We start from the raw sequence: 19,376 nt of genomic DNA on the forward strand, positions 1-19,376 counted from the left end.
TATTTATTTTTTTAATTTGTGTGTATGTGCACATGCCTTTGTGTTCAAGTCCTTTCAGAGGCCAGGAGAGAACTGGAAATAGACTCATAAAGTGTTTGTGAGTCACCTAACATGGGTACTGGTGAACTAAACTTGGGCTTCTAGAAGAGCAGCAAGTGTTCTTAATTGCTGAGGTATCTCCAGCTACTGAATTTTGTTGACCTTGTCTCATGTCGCCTAGGCTAGCCTCCAACTTCTATATATAGATGACCTTGAATTTCCTTTCTTCTACTTTTTTTAAAGGCATGCACCACCATGGCCCAGCTAAATAAATTCTTTTTAAAAAAGTTTTACCAGTTGGCCACAATGACACAAGCCTTTAATCCCAGCACTCAGGCGGCAGAGGCAGGCAGATGTCTTGAGTTGGAGGCCATCCTGGTCTACAGAGTGAGTTCCAGGACAGCCAGGGCTACACAGAGAAACCCTGACAGCCAGGGCTACACAGAGAAACCCTGTCTTGAAAAACAAAAATAAATAAATAAATGAAAATATTACCAAGAGGCAGGCATAGTGGTGCATGCTTTTAATCCCAGCAATTGGGAGACAAAAGCAGGTGGATCTCTGAGATTTAGCTAGTTCTAGGGCAGCCAGGGCTACACAGGAAAACCCTGTCTTGAAAAACCAAGTGTGGCCGGGTGGTAGTGGCGCACACCTTTGATCCCAGCACTCAGGAGGTAGAGGCAGGCGGATCTCTGTGAGTTTGAGGTCAGCCTGATCTACAGAGCTACTCCCAGAACAGCTAGGGCTGTTACAGAGAGACACCCTGTCTCAAAAAAAAAAAAAAAAAAAAAAAAAAAAAAAGACAGAAAGAGAAAAAAAGAGAAACCAAGTGTGTATATGTGTGGTGGTATAAATATAATTATTACTATTATTTTGGAGACAAGTCTGGTATAGGCCAGGTTGGCCGTGAGTCGGCCATGTACTCATGAATGACTTATTTTCCTGCTTCTGCTTCCTGCTGTTATGATGACAAGTGTGGACTACCAGGGTTTATGTGTGCTAGGGATGGTTCCCAGGACTCCATGAATGCTACATTAGTTCTCTATCCACTGAGCCATACTCAAGGTCCCAGAAATCTTTATTTTGCTGCTTGGGTACAAAAAGGACAAGCAGGAACCAGTTGGTGCTATACACTCAGGAGGCTGAGGCAGGAGGGAGGATCAGGAATTCAGGGTTTCAACAGAAGGCCATCCTGGGCTACATGAGACCCTGTCTCAAAATCAAGGAAAACACAGGAGGCCCCAGGAAAAGTGGCACAGGAATTAGGTCATTGGCTTCTAATGCACCTAAAACTGACAGGACGACTGTGTGGCCCATGAGCCTGCAGAGTGCACAATGGTAAGCAGAGAAGACAGACAGGTTTCAAATACCAGCCCCAAACAAGATCTGAGTGTATTTCAATAGAAGAGCTGTCTATCCCTGAGGGATCCCAAATGCTCTCTGAGGACCTGTGTGCAAGACACTGCTTAATGTGTTTTTAATTTCCATGGGAAAGTTAAAGGGTTGCTTAACAAAATAACTATCCAGGGCTTAGAGGCCAGTGCTCTCTGTGCAGGCTTGTTCCTGGGGATCACAGCTCCTGAGGGAGCCTCAGCCCTTTGGCCTCACGTGGCCCCTTCTTCCCCTAGAATCGATCACCAAGTTGCAGAGACCAAAGAAAATACCTGTGACCCCTGCTTTACCTGTCCCCACTTGAAAGGGGATGTGGGTGCTGGTGGCCTCATCTGCAGCCAGAGGGTAGACGGGCCTCTCATTTGTGAGGGTGCCCCTCCCATACCGCCCAGGCAGGCTGTCTTGGATGCTCCAGGGGCTTTGACAGATGGGCACATGGGTTTTAGTTCTGGTCTTCCACAATGTCATTTACAAGGCATCCCAGCCACCCTTCCTGGAGAGGATGCTTTCTTCTGCTGCCTCTTCTGTCCCTGTGATTTCTGTTGGTGGGTTTGTTTGTTTGCTTGCTTGCTTTATTTCTTCTTTCTTTTTTCTCCTTTCTTTTCCTTTCCTTTCCTTTCCTTCTTTCTCCTCTTTCCTTTTGCACAAAGACAGCAGTGGTCTGGATAGACATTTTTCTTACTTGTCAGTGCTTCAGGAAACCCAAGTGCTTCATTCAGCAGGTACAATTCTGTTGATCAATTTGCTTCCGACAGGGTTCCATGGTGACAGCAACACCCACTCCACTACGGCCAGATGTCATACAGGTCACCTCACTCCAGGTGTCTGTGTCTGGGTCATAGCATTCCACACTGTCCAGAAAGGTGTGGCCATCATAGCCTCCTGTGGAGAGAGTGAAGATGAAGGTCACCTCCCTCAGAGGACTCAGTCTAATGCTCATGACAACAGGAAACAGGAGGGGAAAAGCCACCTGTTTGTAGTGGATGAAGATGAGGTAGAGTTCAGCGGCTGAACCCTGCCAAGACTTCCCATGGAAGCAGGGAGGCGGTGTGGGGGTGTAAGGGGGTGGAGAGGTATATCTCAGTATTAGAGTCCCTGCCCAGAATTCCCCATTGAGGGTTTGGGTTGGTGCTGTGGCTCAATTCTAGAACACTTGCCAAGCATTCAGGTGTTCCTTGGGTTCTAGCCTCAGCACCAGCAGTTGAGGAAAAGATATGGACAGTCTTTTTTTTTCACCCTGACCCGCCTCCTAGGCCTCACCAAGGACATAGATCCTGCCCTGGTGCACAGTAATCCCAAGTGCACTCCGGCGATGCTTCATGGGGGCTACAAAAGTCCAGGCCTCTGTCTCCACGTCATAGCGCTCCACACTGTTGAGCTGGTCCTGCCCATCGTAGCCCCCTGCTGCATAGATACAGTTGTATAGCACACAGACCCCTAAACAGAAGCACACAGCAAAGGGTCACTTTGAGGCTGGGTTAAGGGGGACCTCAGTAGCTACCTTCCTCCCCTCCACCATCTTTCCAGAAGGAACCCTGAGAAACTGAGCTAGAATTTGGTGTGGTGGAGCAGGACTGTCACTCGAGCACTGTAGAGGCTGAAGGAGAATCACGAGCTCAAAGCCATCCTCAGCTATGTAATGATTTTGAGGACAGCCTGTTACATAAGATACTGACTCAAACAAAACAAAACCAATCTCGAAGAGAGGAAGACAGATGAAGGAAGCCTCTTCTAAGGCTGGGTTAGGTGTGGTCTTTCCAACACACCACACTCACCAGCCCCACTTCGGATGGTATTCATTGGCGTAATCATCCGCCACTCATTCCTTTCTGGATAGTAACACTCTGCTGAGTTAAGTCGGTTAGTCCCATCGAAGCCCCCCACTGCATACAGCAAGCGGTTCAGTACTGCCACGCCCACGCCAATCCTCCGAGTCAACATTGGTGCCACTAGGTGCCACTCATCCCGATCTGGCTCATATCTGCAAAGGACATGATTACACCATGGTCATCCCAGAACTACAGCTGGTCTTCCTAACAATAAGCCCCAACACCTACCAGCACTTTCTCCCCTCTATTTTAGAGCTAGGGTCTTGCTGTGTAGCCCAGGCTAGCCCAGAATTCCAGCTCCTCCTGGTTCACTCTCCCTAGTATTGGGGTGACAAGTGTGTAGCACCTCCTAGCCCTGATCTCTTTATTTCTCTCAAGGGAGGGGAGTCAGCAGCTCCATTTCCAGAGGAAGAGACTGAGGCTCACAGCCATCAGTTATGGAAGCCACAGCCAGGCCCCTTCAACCCTTCTTGCTGAGTCACCTGCGTTTCACCTCACTGGAGCTCATGACCTCAGTCACAAGTAAGATCTGCACCAGAACTATGGGTTAGGACATTCAGGATCACCTGACATCGGAGCAGGTGTCTAACTCCAGAACCCAAGAAAGTCTAACTAGGCTACCATTCAGACAGCAGCCCTCCAAGCAATACCATCAGACATGGGGTGAGCACATCCTGGTTGGCCCAATGGCATCCAGTCCATACCTGTGCTCCTGGAGTTATTAATAGTGCCCCTGTCCTGAAAGCAGCCCGCTCAAGATGACACAGCATCCCACCATCCTATTCACAGACCACACACATTAGAGGTCCCTAGGGCGTTTGTTTAAAATACCATTTTCAGGCTGGGGGTGGGGTTGGCTGGAGGAGAGGGCTGGTCCATCATGCACAAGTCCCTAGGTTCTATTCCCAGCACCACAAATACATGTTTTTCAAATTTTCTCATTCTCCTACCCTTGCTTCAAGCCCTAAATTTGTGGGGGACAGTTGTCTGTTTGGAGGCAAGGCCTATTGTATCCCAGGCTGGCCCTAAATTTGCCATACAGCCAAAGATAACCTTGACTCCCTGATTCTGCTCAGGCATTATAGGTTTATGTGGTGCTAGGGAAATGCTCTGCCAACTAAGTCACATCCCTAGCTCTTTTCTTTCTTCCTTTCTCTTCTTTGCCAGTACTGGGGATAGAACCTAAAACTGGATTCAAGCCAGGGACCAGAGCCCTACCACTGAACTACATTCTAGTTCAGATATTACATCTTAACGTGATCATATAGTTAGCATAACGTATTTCACATATTGAGGTAATTCCCATTGTCCCCCGCGTGCAGATGATTCTTACAGGTTCAGGAAGGTCCCCTCCAGCAATTCCCAAACCTGGACACTGAGGATGAACACCTCCTCTAGAGGTGGAGACAAGGGCAGATGCCCTCCCTTTGGGTCCCCAGTACTCACCTCTCCACGCTGCTGTGATGGATGCAGCCGTGGGAACCCCCGACTGCGTAGATGTGGCCATCTATGACCCCTACCCCGATTCGGTTCCGCGGCACGCTCATAGAGGCACAGGGAGACCACTGGTTGGTCATGGGATTGTAGCAGTCCAGGGCGTTGGAGTCGGTGTTGCCATCGGGCGAATTGTTGCGGCCACCCACAGCGTAGAACAACCCGCCCACCACGCAGCCCGCCAGTCCGCTGCGTGGCACCTGCAGGTCGGCCAGGCGCAGCCAGGAGCCGTCACTAGGGTTGTAAGCCTCTAGATAGCTGAGCGACTGTCGGAAGTAGCCGCCCGCTGTGTAGATGAGGCGGCCCACCTTGGGCGCTCGGCAGGGCACGGACTGCGTGGGCTTGTGCAGCGTGAGCTCCTGGAAGATCTGCACCAGGTAGTCCTTGCAGCGTGCATCGGCCTGCAGAATCTCGCACTTCTGCAGTTGCGTCTGCAGGAAGCGCGGCGTGAGCGCGTGGCAGCGCACAGCCCGCAGCAGTGCCTGCACGTAGAAGCGCCGCTGTGGGCAGTCGTACTTGACCCAGTCGATGCACGCGTGGAACACTTCCGACTCGCAGCGCACGTTCAGATCATCACGGCTGATGAGCGTGGCCAACTGGCAGTGCGACAGGTTGAAGAATTCCTCCTGCTTGGCCACCTGCAGGGAGCGCAGGAGAGAGGCTGCGCTCTGGAAAGACAGCAGGCAAGCCGAGCACCCACATACAGGGCCTTGCACAAGCCACACAGTGGGCTTTCTTTAGGCATCTGTACTGTTTGGTTTGGATTTAACTTTTTAAAAATGCATAACTAGGCGTAGGGGCACAGGCCTATAACCCCCCATCACTCAGGAGGCAGAAGCTAGAGGATGTCTGAATTCAAGGCCAGCCTGGTCTACATAGCCAGCTTCAGAGCAGCCAAGACAATGCAGCAAGATCCTGTTTCAAAAATAAATAAATTCAGTCTGGCCTTTAATCCCAGCACTTGAAGGGCTCTTGAAGGAGGATGTCTGTGAGTTCCAGGCCAGCCTGGTCTACAGAGTAAGATCCTCTCTCAAAAAGTATTTTTAATTAATTTATTGGTCTATTAAGTATGCATGTGCAGTGGTAGATGGTGGTATCTGGTAGATGGGTTGGCACCTTCCACCATATGGGTCCCTGGGATTGGTCTTCAGGCTTGGCAGTAACAACCTGTATCGACTTTATAGACTTTTGTCTCTTTGTTTGACTGGCTGGGTTTTGAGGACTTCAACCCCCCCCCCCCAGGGCTCATACGATGGAAGGAGAGGGTCAACTTTTGCAAGTTGTCTTCTGACCACCACATGAAACTGTGGCATGTGTATGTCCCCCCTAAATAAATACAATAAAAATTTAAAACTAATAATAAAATATAAAATATAGTCTTTAATCCCAGCTAGCACCTGGGAAGCAGAGGCAGGTAAATCTCAGTGAGTTCCAGACCAACTGGGTTACTGAGTGAGCTCCAGAGCAGTCAGGGCTGTTACACAGAGAAACACTGTCTCCAAAACCCAAAATAAAATAAAAGTATAAAATGATTGATAAGCAGTGTTTCAGAATGGCATTTTTTTCAGATGTTGGAATATTTTATACAAGCAATGAGACATCTCAGGGGTTAAAATGAAGCACATAGGGCTTCAAGTGGATCTTAGTGGTCCAAGTCTCACCATTTGGAAACCTGATACATTAGAATTTTGGTTTCCAGACAAGCCTGTGCTAGGAAAACCAGCTGTCTCAAAGTGTAAATAAATAAACAAAATATATTTATGTGGCTCCAATGTTGAACTTACACAGCTTGAAGGATGAATGTGTGTGTGTGTATTGGGAAGCTGGCCTGGAACTTGCTGTGTAGTGTGTGTGTGTGTGTGTGTGTGTGTGTGTCTGTGTGTTGTCGAACTGACCTGGAACTCAATATGTAGAACAGACTGGCCTCCAATTCATAGATCTGCCTGCTCAGAACTAGGACTGGGAGTGTGCACCACTACACCTAATTATGTGTGGTGTGAGATGGAACCCAGGGCCTCATGCATGCTGGACAAATGCTCTGTCAACTAAGCTGTGTTATGCCTGTTTTGACTGCCACCCATCTTGTGAGGTCAGGTGTGGACAATTCCACCTGAGAGTGACACACAGGTATTCATAAAGATTTTGAAGATTTCAGTCTTGGGTTTGTTGGGCTGTCAATATTTAGAATGCAATGTCATGTCCAGGGCACAGCCTTTCTGATCACTGCCAACCTGTGCTACTGATGATGCTCTTGTCAAGGACTCTCTCACCTTTGCTTCCCTTGTAGACTTCCTGCTCTAAAAAATGAAACTGAAACCAGAAACATTCCATGAGACTAAGAAAGCCCAAGCAAGGCTGCAGCTTGCGGTTTCCCAGGCTGCAGCCTGAGGCTAATGGATACTTGTTGACTGCCCGTTCATATGGAAACACTTTTTCTTTTCTCGCTCTCCCTCCTCCTAAATCTCAATGTATAGCCCAGGGTGGCCTGGGACTTCAGTCATCCACCTGCCTCTGTCTCCAGAGTGCTAGGATTAAAGGCACTGGCCACATCTGGTTTGTTCTGACTTCTGACCCCAAAGAAAGCAGGGTTCTGAAGTGTATCTTGCCCTGTTCCTAGGGCCTCCCACATTAGGGGCTCAGAACCTGAGTTTTCAGGTCAGCAATATGGCTTTGTGGGCAAAGGCACTTTCTGCCAAGCCCTATGACCAGAGTTTAAACCTAAAAACATATATAAGGTAGAGAGAGCCAGTTTCTACCAATTGTCCTCAGACCTCCTAAGACCAGCCTGTCCGTGTGCCTGAGCACACACAAATAAATGTAAAAAGATTAATTTTTACTTTGTCCAGGGTATAGTGGCACCTGCCTGTGATCTCAGCACTCAGAATGTGACATTGAGGATAGGAGTTACAAAACAGCTTCAGGCTGGGCAGTGGTGGCCACACCTTTAATCCCAGCACTCAGGAGGCAGAGGCAGGTTTATCTGTTAGTTACAGACCAGCCTGGTCTACAGAGTGAGTTCCAGGGCAACCAGGTCTACCTTCCCCTAAAAAGAGACTCTGTCTCAAAAAAACAAGCATGAACAAGCAAAAACAAAACAAAAAACCCAAACAAACAAACAGTTCACCTACAGAATACTGAAAAAAAAAAAAAAAAAAAAGTCCTGGGGCTATGGCTTTCCAAACACAAAGCCACTTAAGTCACTGTGACTGTGAATATCTGTATTCCAGTACTTAAGAGACCAGGCTGGTGAATCAGGAGTTTAAAGTCATCCTTGGCTACATAACCAGATTAGGGCCAGCCTGGACGTCATGAGATCCTATGGGGGGGAAAAGAGGAAAGAAAAACAAAACAAGCAGAAGCTTTCTCCAAACTTGCAGTCTCAAAGGGAAATATAATGGGCTGTCCCACTCTTGTGACAACTGAGCCCAGACCCCAGCCCTCACTCACCTCCCCAAAGTGCATGTAGATATACTCCCTGGCACGCTGGTGAAGTTCGGTGCAGCCAATCTGCTCAGCGAAGTTGGCGATGCCAATGGCGTTGCTGGGGTCCAGCTGTTGCACGAGGAAGTCGCTGCAGGCTCGGACCACGCTGTCAATCTGATACATTAGTGCCCCATTCATCACGTGCAGCACACACTTCTCGCCCACAGAGATGGAGGCCGTGTAGGCAAACTCAATAAGCCTCTCCATGACCTTAGGGTGGATGCCTTCGATGGACACCACCTCCATTCCCTGCTCCCGAAGCCCATTGGTGAACATGGCCTTAAAGACCGGGCTGGAAGAGGCCAGCACCACTTTGTGAGCCATGAATTTGGCAGCAGGGATGTCCTCGTATTTGACCTGCAGGGTCACATCACAGAGCTGCTGACTCAGCCGAAGCTCGTTCATGATGCCAAAGGCCTGCTTAGTGTGGTCCTCTAGCGTGTAGCTGAAGGTGCGGTTGCCATCCTGGGAGGGTGTCACCTCGGCCTTGCACTCTGTGGAGGCATACATCACTGCATCCCCTGCCCCCTCGGGGCACTTTGACGACAGGGGCAGGAACTGGCTGCTGCGGGGCGCCCTGCTAGGCCTGGGTTCTGGCTGCATGGGGTTCCGGGTGACAAGGTACAATTCCACCACTAGCAACAGTTAGGGTCCTGGAGAGAGGGAAGAGTACAGGGCTGGGAACAGAGGGGTGAAGCCAGACCCTGCCAGGCTTCCCTTTGTTCCTTTCTTTCTTTTTAGTTTTGTTTTGTTTGTTTGTTTTTGTTTTGTTTTAGCCAGGTCCTTTGGGAGCCCAGGCTAGCCTCAAATTCACTATGTAACCAAGGCTGGCTCTTGAACTACTGACCCTCTCGTGTGCTGGGATTACAGGGTGTGTCACTATGCCCAGCCAGGCTTCCTTTAGAAAAACCAAGCAATGGTTTCTAGAGCAGTTTGCCAACCCTGGTATGTAAACAGTACATACCAGGCTCCATTTAAACTAACTAGTCCCCAACTCACTAGCCTGAAGGCCTGTCTGGTCAGAATCGCCCAACACCTTTCAACAAGCCCGAGAATGGAAACCCACCACAATGGCCTAAGTCCCATATAGTCAGCCCCTTTCCAACCTCTTCACTTACTGTCCCAGCCATCCATCCTTTCCCTTCCTCCAACAAGCCAAATTCCTTCAACACCTCACCAAAATTTACAGAGCCTGCCAAGTATGTACTAGGCACTGTCCTGAGCTCCAGCGACACAGCAGGGAGAGAGGAGGCCTGAAAATACGAGGTCTGTAGAGGAAACACTGGGTGCCAAGGTTCCGGGGCAGAAAGTGTGGGCATCAGGAATGCCTACGGTGGTCAATTCAGGGGGTTCAGGAGACTCTTGGAGAGCTGGGGCCAGTGGACCAGGTATATTTTGAATAGGGGATGTGGACCCGGGTTCTGTGGCTCAGCAAGGAGACGAGTCCTCCTCCCCATGTTATGTCTATTAAAGCACCGTGGTGGTGGTGGGAGGGCGATGAAATGCTCCAGGGGCCCCAGTAAATGAACGACTGTCACGCGTGACCACACTCCCGGAGCTTAGGCCTGGCACCGCGCAGGGGGCTGTACAGCGACGACCCGGTGCCCGGCGCCTGCTCCAGCGGCCTCCCCACCGCTCGGAGACGCAGCCCAGGCTCCTGGAGAGCCCGCAGGGCCTGATCCCGGGCCCCGGCCCGGAGCGGCGCACTCACCCCGCCATGGCCGCGCTCCGCCTCCGCCTCCGCCGCGCGGGTCACGGTGACTAAGCACAGCGCGCCACCCTGTCACAATAAGAGTCCCGGGGCGCCGGCCGCGGGCGACCCCTACCCTCCACTCGCCGGCCACGGCCGCCACCCTACGCGGGCAGGCGGGCGGCTAGGGAGCGCACTTGGGGGAACATGCGCTCCCCCCCACCGCGTGCACGGCCCCACGCGCGACCGCGGGCGGCACCCGGAGCTGCCTCCCCATCGCATCTCCGCGGGTGCTCGCTCACCTCCGTCCCACCCCCCCGGGTGTCTCTGTTGGTGCCACGCGTCCAATCCGCGCCAGCGGGCCGCCACGCGCCACGCTTCCGGGAGGAGCCGAGCGGGACCTGGGGGCCCTGGATCAGGGACAGCGGTGCTGCGGGGTCGCGGGCGGCACGCGTGGGAGGAGCGGGAGGGCGGAAACGAGCGGCGGGCACGCAGGGGCGGTTCCAGCCCTTCCTGCAGGTGCCGGGCGGAGGGAGCAGGGCGTGGGTCTGGGCGGCCCTAGAAGCCTGCCTCTGGGTTAGGCTGTGGGTGCTCCTCCTGCACCCTCCGACCCTCCTACACCCCACACGGTCCAGCTACACCCAACTACCTGGTTGATTTTATAAATGTAATCTTTTTAAAACAACTTTTTAATGTTTTTATTTCAATTTGTGTGTATTTTACTTTATATGTATGGGTGTTTTGACTGCGTACCTGTGCACTGTGTTCATGCATTGCCTTCTGAAGTCACAGGTGGTTGTGGGCCACCAGGTGGATGATGGAATTGAACTCTGGTCTGCAAGAGCAGCAAGAACTCTTAAATGCTGAGCCATCTCTCCAGGCTTATAACTTAAATAAAAATTTATTAATTTTGTGTATGACTGTTTTGCCTGTATGTATGTATGTATGTATGTATGTACACAACGTGAATACTTGATACCTACGCAGGTCGGGATTCCCTAGAACTGGAGATACAGATGGTTGTGAGCGTTTGGGAGTTGGGAATCAAGCCAGAGTCCTCTGTAAGAGCACGTGTTTTTGTTTGTTTTCTTTTCTTTTCTTTTTTAATTTTGTTTTGTTTTGTTTTAATTTTATTCTCTGTGTAGCCCTAGCTATCCTGGAACTCTCTCTGTAGACCAGGCTGGCTTCGAACTCACAGAGATCTGTCTGCCTCTGCGTGGGCTACTAGTGCCCATTGAGTAATTGTAATTTCTTTTGGGGACGGGGCCTCATTGTATATCCCTGGCTGGCCTTGAATTCTCAGAGACTCTCCTGTCTCTGTTTCCTGCATGCTGGGGTTAAAGGCTGTGACATCACTCAGGGCTTTTTTACATTAATTTATGTGTTGTGTGTGTTTGTGTAGTGGTCAGACTTGCAGAAACTGATTTCCAGCTTCCCCTCTGTGGGGCCTGGAGATGGAACTCAGGCTGCCAGGCTTGGCAACAAGAGGGTTGACCTGCTGAGTCATCTTGAAGGCCTCCTTGTTGAGTTTTGCAATCTCATTCATCCTCTCTCTCTCTCTCTCTCTCTCTCTCTCTCTCTCTCTCTCTCTCTCTCTCTCACCCTTACCCTCTCTCTCTCACCCTTACCCTCTCTCTCTACCCCCAACTAAGAGAGGTGTGGTGTTCATCTGAGAGTGTTGGAATGCCCAGATCTGCCTCTCTGTGTTTCTCACAAACTCTTGATATTTTTTACAGTAAGATAGATACTTATTTGCTACATATGGCATTTACCATAGCAAGTTATTTCCTGAATTTTCAAGGTGGCTCAGTGGGCAAAGGTGCTTTTTGCCAATCCTGGTAACCTGAATTCCATCCCTGGCATGCACATGGTAGAAGGAGAAAATCAACTCCTGTAAGTTGGCCTCGGACCTTCATATACACACGTTAATTTTGAACAATAAAGTTGTTTCTTATTGGTGCTAGAAAGATGGCTCAGTGGTTATGAACACTGACTATTCTTCCAGAGGACCCAGGTTCAATTCCCAGCACCTGTGTTAGAGTGGGACCCTGTAACTCCAGTCCCAGGGGACCCAATGCCCTCTTCTGTTCCCCACAGGCACCACATAAAGTAAAAATAGAAATTATAAAGTATTTACCATATTACTAATATTTTGGTTTTTTGATACAGAGGATCAGAGCTTACCCACAAACACCTGTGAGTCTAGTTCCCAGCTAATGGCCCATCTCTACCTACTATACAAACACACACACACACAAATATTTTTTAAAGAAAAAAAATTTTTAAAGCCAGGAAGTGGTGGCTCACACCTTTAAACCCAGAACTAGGAAGAGAAAGTCCAGCATGGCCTACAGCTCAAGTTCCAGGACAGCAAAGGCTACATCAGGAGACCCCATCACAAATAAGCAGTTGAAGTTGAAGAGATGACTTAGTGGTTTAGAGCACTTGTTGCTTTTGTAGAGAAAGGATTCTGGATTCCATTCCCAGTACCCACATGATGACTCACAGCCATCCATAACTCCAGTTATAGGGGATCCAATGTCATCTTCTGACTGCTATGGGTACCATGCACATAGGTTGTGCACAGATATACATGCAAGCAAAATATCTATGTACATGAAAGAACATAAACTTATAAACAAAAATCAAAATAAACACATCTGTAATCCCAGAATTTAGTAGGATTGCCTGTGAAAGATTTTAGTTTGCAGAGCAAGGATGTAGGAAAGGGGCAGGAGAATAATCTTTCAAGCAGAATATAGAAAATCATAAAGAATGGATATTGACATGGGGAAAACAGGAATTATGAGAACAAGAAAGTTTACTATGGTGATGGGGCTAGTGGTTATAAGCTAAACTGATCTTGTTAAATAGAGCTAGTTACTAAATCATCAAACCTTTATGGAATAACTGAAGGCTCTAAATGTACAGCCAAGAGAAAGCCAGAATATGAAAAAAGTTTCTTACAGGTCTTGGCCCACAACAAAGAAATAGGCCCCCAACCCAGGAACAATTGATTCCAGATGAACAACCCTATCTGGGTCACTCCTGACCAACGGACAGTCTGGGGACTTTCCAAGTCATTCTATGGTTCATCCCTTGAAGAAGAACAGGTCATACCTGGGTGATCTCTCAAACATGAGATCATACTTTGTAATCAATCACCTTGTACCCCATGCATGTATGCTGATTTGTGGCTTGTCTCTATAAAAAGGAGCCTAAACCCTTTCCCTGAGATTGCTGTCACCCGAGTGCACTCGTTCAATAAACACCTCTTGCATGTTGCATCTCCTGGTTTTGGTGTTTGTGTCACAGGGCTCTCCCACTGGCCCATCAGGACCCCGGAATTAGGGTCCAACAACCTGCAGTTCAAAGAAAGCCTGGGCTACCTAGCAAGACCTTGTACCAGAAAACAAATGAATAAACTATGAAAGAATGAAGAGTTTTAAAAAGACATTTACCACAGGGAGTATGAAGTAGAAGGGTTGAATGTTTGAGAAGAGCCCAAGCTACTTAGTGAGACTCTGTCTGAGAAAAAAAAAAAAATCAGGCATGGTGTCACACACCTCTAACTTTAACATTCAAGAAGCAGAGGCAGGCAGATCTCTGTGAGTTTGAGGCCAGCCTGATCTACAGAGAGTTCCAGGACAGCCAAGGTTACACAGAGAAACCCTGTCTCAGAACAAAACAATTTAAGCAAAAATGATGTGGGACAGCGAATGTGTGTGGTGCACACCCAGGGTCCAAGGAGCCAAGGGAGGAGGCTTAGGATTTCTGTTTTGTTTTCTTTGAGACAAGGTTTTACTGTGCAGTTCTGTCTGTACGGGAAGTCCCTCTGTAGACCAGGCTGGCCTTGAACTCACAGAGATCTGTCTGCCTCTGCCTCCTGAGTCCTGGGATTACAGGCGTGCACCATTGCCTGGCTAGGATCAGAAAAAATTTATTTATTTTTTTAATGTATTCATTATTTATTTATTACATATACAGTGTTCTGTCGCACGTATGACTGCAGGCCATAAGAAGCCACCCAATGTCATTACAGATGGTTGTTAACTATCATGTAGTTTGCTGGGAATTGAACTCAGGCCCTCTGGGAGAGCAGTCAACTGCTCTTAACCACTGAGCTTTCTCTCCAGCCCCAGGAAAAAAAAAATAATTCATTTATTTGTGTTTCATGCACATTGGTATTTTGCCTGCATGTCTGTCTGTGTGAGGGTGTCTGATCCCCTAGTACAGGTGTTACAAATAGCTGTGAGCTGCCGTGTGGGTGCTGGGAATTGAACCCAGGACTCTGGAAGAGCAGTCAGTGTTCTTAGTGCTGAGCCAGCTCTCCAGCCCATGGGGTCAGAAATTTTAAGGACATCCTTAAAAAATTGCATTTCGGGTCATTTTCCCACAGAATACTTCTGGAAGTTCCCTACAAGTCCCAACTTTTTAAAATTAATATTAAATAGAGAACTGGGTGGGTTTTTAAAATTATTGTTACTTAGTATCAGAATCTGTAAATTTGCCACTGTCAAACCACCAAACCAACCCCAAGAAAGATACGAGCACTGTGGGGAGTATTCCTGGTGTGCCCTCAGGCTTCTCAGAAACTTACCTTCTGGGAAAGAGATTCGGTTTTGGGGGTTTCTTTCTTCTTCTTCTTCTTTTCTCTTTCTTTCTTTGTTTCTTTTTTTCACAAGTGACCTGCAGTCCCACCGGCTTTGATGCTGCTTGTAGTTCCCAAGATTACCTCAAGGAGGCGGGCTGCACCTTATCCCTTGGCCAGCCCTTTTGCAATTCCCAGGACTGCTGCAAGGTGGCGCGCTGCACTTTAAACAGCAGCCAATGTCCTTTCCCTACCCACAGCCCCCACCCGGAGCCCGCCCACCTGCCAGGCAAGTGCCAGGGGTCATGAATGTGTCTGGGGACTTGCTAGGGATGGCATGGGAAGCAAGCGTTAGTGTTAGTTTTGTATTGCCCCCCCCCGGCAACGATTCAACCTTCGAGGAATGTTAGTCTAGTCTAGACAGACCCCCACTAAGAGTAGCAATTACCAGGCAGACCCCTTCCTCATGCGGGCCTGAGGGTTGCCTTGCTAAAGCACTGGGGAGAAGGAATTATTATTTACAGTTTGTTTATCTACCAAATGGAGGGTGACTGTAGCATCAAGTCCCGGGCACGGAATAAGCCACGTGTGATAGGGCATGCGTTTATCCACAGGAAACAGAATGCACAAGTTTAATAAGGTCGTCTTCTGTTTCATAGCATGTTTGAATCCAGCCTGGGCTACAAGAAACGTCATCTCAAAAGCAGGGCCTAAGGTGTGCGTTCATATTAGACCTGGAGTGAGAAGGTTTCTACTAGCAGAACCAATGGGTCCGTGGACCTGTAAGTGGCATTGAAATGCTCAGTGTGGAACCAATCATCAGTGCTAAAGACCGTGTGTCCATCCTCATGAATATGACCGAAGCTGACAAAGTCACAGGCCAGTTTAACGGCCAGTTTAAAAATCTACGCTAGGGGCCAAAGAGATGGCTCATCGGTTAAGAGCACTGTCTGTTCTTCCAAAGGACCCAGGTTCAATCCCCAGCACCCACATGACAGCTCACAGCTGTCTGTAACTCCAGTTCCAGGGGCTTTCACATCCTCAAATGCAGACATATATGCAGGAAGAGCACCAATGTACATGATCTAAAAATAGATAAATTAAAAATAAAACCCTATGCTAGGACCTGGAGAAGATGGCTCAGCAGTTAAGAGCACTTAACTGCTCTTTCAGAGGACCTGAGTTCAATTCCCAGCAACCACATGATGGCTTACAACCAAATGGAATCAAATCCCTTTATGTATATGTACCATATACATAAAATACACAAATAAACCAGGCAGTTGTGGTGTTCGCCTTTAATCCCAGCTCTCAGGAGGCAGAGGCAAATCTCAGTGAGTTCGAGGCCAGCCTGCTCAACAGTGCAAGTCCCAGAACAGGTTCCTGGACAGAGAAACCCTGTCACAGACCACCACCAGCGCCTCCCCCCAAAAAAGAGAGGAACTAACATAAAATACTGGGCATGAGACAATGGGGGAGGGGTGAGATGCCTCATGGGTTACAGGCATTTGCTGGCACCTTAGGATCTATGTGAAGGGAGAGAACTGAGGAGAGTTTCTCTCTGACTGTTGCATGCCTGCTGTGGCCTGTGGGTACCCACACACATCCACACTGGCACAGAATACATAAGTAAATAAAAGTTTTAAAGACAAGATCCCTCTTAGCACTTGTGAGGCAGAGGCAGGCAGATCTCTCTGAGTTCAAAACCAGCTTGGTCTACAGAGCCCTATCTACACACACACACACACACACACACACACACACACACACACACACGGACAGGGTCTCAATGTGACAAGGCTGGCCTGAACTGACATACCCGGAAGTAAAGGAATTCCCCATCAACCCCAGCCCAAATGAATACCTTTAATTCTAGTATTCAGGGGTTCCAGGAGAGTCTGGTGTACATAAGGAGTTCCAGACTAATTGGAGCTGCACAGCAAGAGAGAGCCTATCTCAAAATAAACAATAAAAAACAATTTTAAAAGCTTTTAAAAATATTTATTTACTTTATGTGTGAGTGTTTTGTTAGTATTCATTTCTGTGTACCATTTGAATGTCTGGTGCTCTTGGAGTTCAGATGTGGACACTGGATTCCCTGGAACTGAAGTTACTAATGGTTATAAAGGCCAGGAGCAGCACTTGGGTGCTGGGAATGAAACCCAGGTCTCCTGCAAGAGCAACAAGTATTCTGAACTGCTGAGGCATCTCTCTAGCCCATCTTTCAAGATGGTGTCTTTGTGTAGCCTTGACTGTCCTAGAACTAGTTCTGTAGACCAGGCTGGCCTGGAACTCACAGAGATCTGCCTGCCTCTGTCTCCCAAGTGCTGGGATTAAAGGCATGCACCACCATTGCCTGGCAAATAAACACTTTAAAATATGATGATTAGGATCGTCTGGGGAAAATAAAATAATAAATAAATAGATGAATGCATTTATTCTGAAAGATCACAGTGAGGCCAGCAGCTCTAATTGTTTTAATTGTAGTTGTATTTTGTATGAAGAACCTGACTCCACAGTCTGAAAACTTAGCAGCTGAGATCTGGCAAAGGCTCCAGGGTCACCTTGCTGTCGTTCTCCTCAACTCTGCCTCTGTAGCCAGTCATTCATCCTGCTGGCACACCCTATCTAGACTTCACCTGCTTCTAAACATGCGGGGAACCCCTCCCCTTTACAAAATCCTTCATCTTCCAGTCATGTCCCTTAAACTCAGGGTACCTGTGGAGTTCTGAATCCGGGCAAGTCCCGACTTTGTTTAGAACTCTCTGTGGCTTCCACTTCACTCAGAGTCAAATCACAGGCCTTCCTCAGAATCAACAGGATTTCCCACAATCTGCCCTGTCATCTCACATCTCTGCGTGGGACTCCTCCTCAACTTCTGCTCCAGTCACACCACTGAATGGTTCTGCTTCAGGATTACTAGCTCAGGTGACATCACCAACTGTAAATGTTTCTCATTATCATTGTCCATGTCAAACGTACAAGAGGCATGCATTTTTGTCTGTTGCTGTTAATGGGACAGTCAATCAATTTTCCTTCCTTCTTTTCTGTCCCTGTCGTCCTCGGCATTTCCTACATATGATGCGCTTATTTGGAGAATCAGTCTGGGGAGCATCAGTCTGTAGCAGCAAGCACCAGGGTCCGGTTGGCGGTTGCTGCTCCGGGACTGCCTGTAGAGCAGCTAGTGTCCAACCTGTCCTGGTGGGGAGATGAATGTTCTGATGGACTGGAGCTGCGATCCAGGCTTGGTGGCAGGCACCGTCGTAGGCCACCACCTGAAGGCCCAGCAGCACTGGGGGATCGTTGCAAGCTATTGGAGGAGTCCTGGCTACAGGGCCCTCGGCCACAGCAGAGCAGCCGCAGGAGCCCGTGGCGCAGGTCTCGGTTGGTGAACGTGTAGATGATGGGATTCAGCAGCGAGTTAGCCATAGCTAAACCCAGGAAGGGGTCGGCCTGCAGGAGCACGGGACACGCGCGGGCTGGGCACGCTACATCTAGCAATAGCAAAAGAAACAGAGGTCCCCAGCAGGCCACGAAGGCCAGGAGCACCACGCTGAGAGTGCGGAGCAGGGCCAGCGACCGTGGAGTGTGCCGCGATCGCGAGGACGAAGTGGCCCTGCGGGACCCGGGCCTAGCCCGCAGTCGACGAGCGTTGGCTCGCACCTGACAGTAAATCCTTGCATAGAGCGCACAGATGGCAGCCAGGATACCCAGGAACGCCAGCACGCAGAAAAGCACATAGGCCTTGGCATAGAGCGGCAACACGGTGGAGCAGGTTTCTAGGCGTCCCAGGCAGTTCCAGCCCAGCGCCGGCAGCAGCCCGAGGAGCAGTGATGCGCCCCAGGCGGCCACAGCCATCGCCAGCGTGCGAGCGCGACTGGCAGCGGGTGCGGGTCCTCGACGGGCCATGGTGAGGTGGCGTTCCAGCGCAATGGCCAGGAGGCTCAGCACCGAAGCTGCGAGAGCCACGAAAACGCCCCCCTCGCGCGCAAACCAGAGCGCGGGTGACAGGCGCAGCGTGAGCGGCCCCGACAGCAGGATGTTGGTGGCGTAGGCCGCCCCCGCCAGCAGGTCCGACAAGGTGAGGCTGCCTAAGAGCAGGAACATGGGCGCGTGGAAGCGAGGGTGGCGGCCCAGAACCAAGAGCACCGCCAGGTTCTCCAGCACGATGAAGGCGCACACAGCCAGGCACACTGCAGCATCTGCGCGCAGACCGGCGCCGGGCTGGTAGCGCGCCCCACGGAGCTTGCCGGTGTAGTTGTAGTGAAGGACGATGACCTCGCTCACCGGCGCGGGCCTCAGCAGCCCGGGCTCCATGGGCCACAAGCCACCCACAGCAGAGAGGTCGCTGCTGTGTCCTGCTGGTTGTTCACTGGAGCACTGTGCGAAAGTCTACAGAAGGCAAAGACAGTTAGGATCTAGGAATTCTAGAGAAAGAGCCCTGGAAGAGAGTTCCTAACCCCTGAGCCTTCTCACACACCAAAAGTTGTCCTTTGACCCTCCACACATGAATAGAAAGTAAATAAAAGTCTATAAAGTATTTATTTTAAAAAAGTAAAACTAGCTATGGTGGCCTCGCCCCTGTGATCCCAGCAGTCCAGAGCAGACAGGAGGAGTAAGTGGGGGAGGGCCTTTGGTGCACACTTGTCACCCTAGGACTTGATAGATGGAGGCAGGAGGGTCAGTAGCGAAGGTTAATCGGCTTGGGCTCGGAGAACTCATCTCAAGTTGATAAAAAGAAACTCAATAACACAAAAGCTCAGACACATCCAGACACGTCCTCCTAAACAAAAGAGAATTCAAGAAATCATGGCTATACAACCTCAGACAGGGGCATGCAACAAGGAAGGAGCACCAT

The 19,376-nt window shown here is 49.5% G+C and overlaps 2 protein-coding genes across 4 annotated transcripts; both read right to left on the reverse strand.

Annotated features, from left to right (window-relative positions):
* Positions 1–1,099: 1,099 nt before the first annotated feature.
* On the reverse strand, positions 1,100–10,349 carry Keap1 (kelch like ECH associated protein 1). 3 transcript variants are annotated; one of them, XM_051196770.1, is made up of 6 exons: positions 10,230–10,349; positions 8,202–8,890; positions 4,707–5,392; positions 3,207–3,412; positions 2,692–2,868; positions 1,100–2,313 (listed from the first exon to the last, which is right to left on the reverse strand). In XM_051196770.1, exons 2-6 carry the CDS (start codon positions 8,838–8,840, stop codon positions 2,147–2,149), a joined length of 1,875 nt encoding a protein of 624 aa, XP_051052727.1. In that variant the 5' UTR covers positions 8,841–8,890; positions 10,230–10,349; the 3' UTR covers positions 1,100–2,146. The 3 variants fall into 3 exon arrangements, with proteins under 3 accessions (XP_051052727.1, XP_051052725.1, XP_051052726.1); XM_051196768.1 differs by lacking the exon at positions 10,230–10,349 and adding an exon at positions 9,949–10,080; XM_051196769.1 differs by lacking the exon at positions 10,230–10,349 and adding an exon at positions 9,415–9,589.
* A 6,158-nt stretch (positions 10,350–16,507) lies between these two features.
* On the reverse strand, positions 16,508–19,376 carry S1pr5 (sphingosine-1-phosphate receptor 5). The gene has a single exon (XM_051196776.1). The coding sequence runs from the start codon at positions 18,833–18,835 to the stop codon at positions 17,633–17,635; it is 1,203 nt and encodes a 400-aa protein (XP_051052733.1). The 5' UTR covers positions 18,836–19,376; the 3' UTR covers positions 16,508–17,632.

The sequence above is a fragment of the Phodopus roborovskii genome, unplaced genomic scaffold (genome assembly GCF_943737965.1).
Source record: "Phodopus roborovskii unplaced genomic scaffold, PHOROB, whole genome shotgun sequence".
NCBI classification, from domain to species: domain Eukaryota; kingdom Metazoa; phylum Chordata; class Mammalia; order Rodentia; family Cricetidae; genus Phodopus; species Phodopus roborovskii.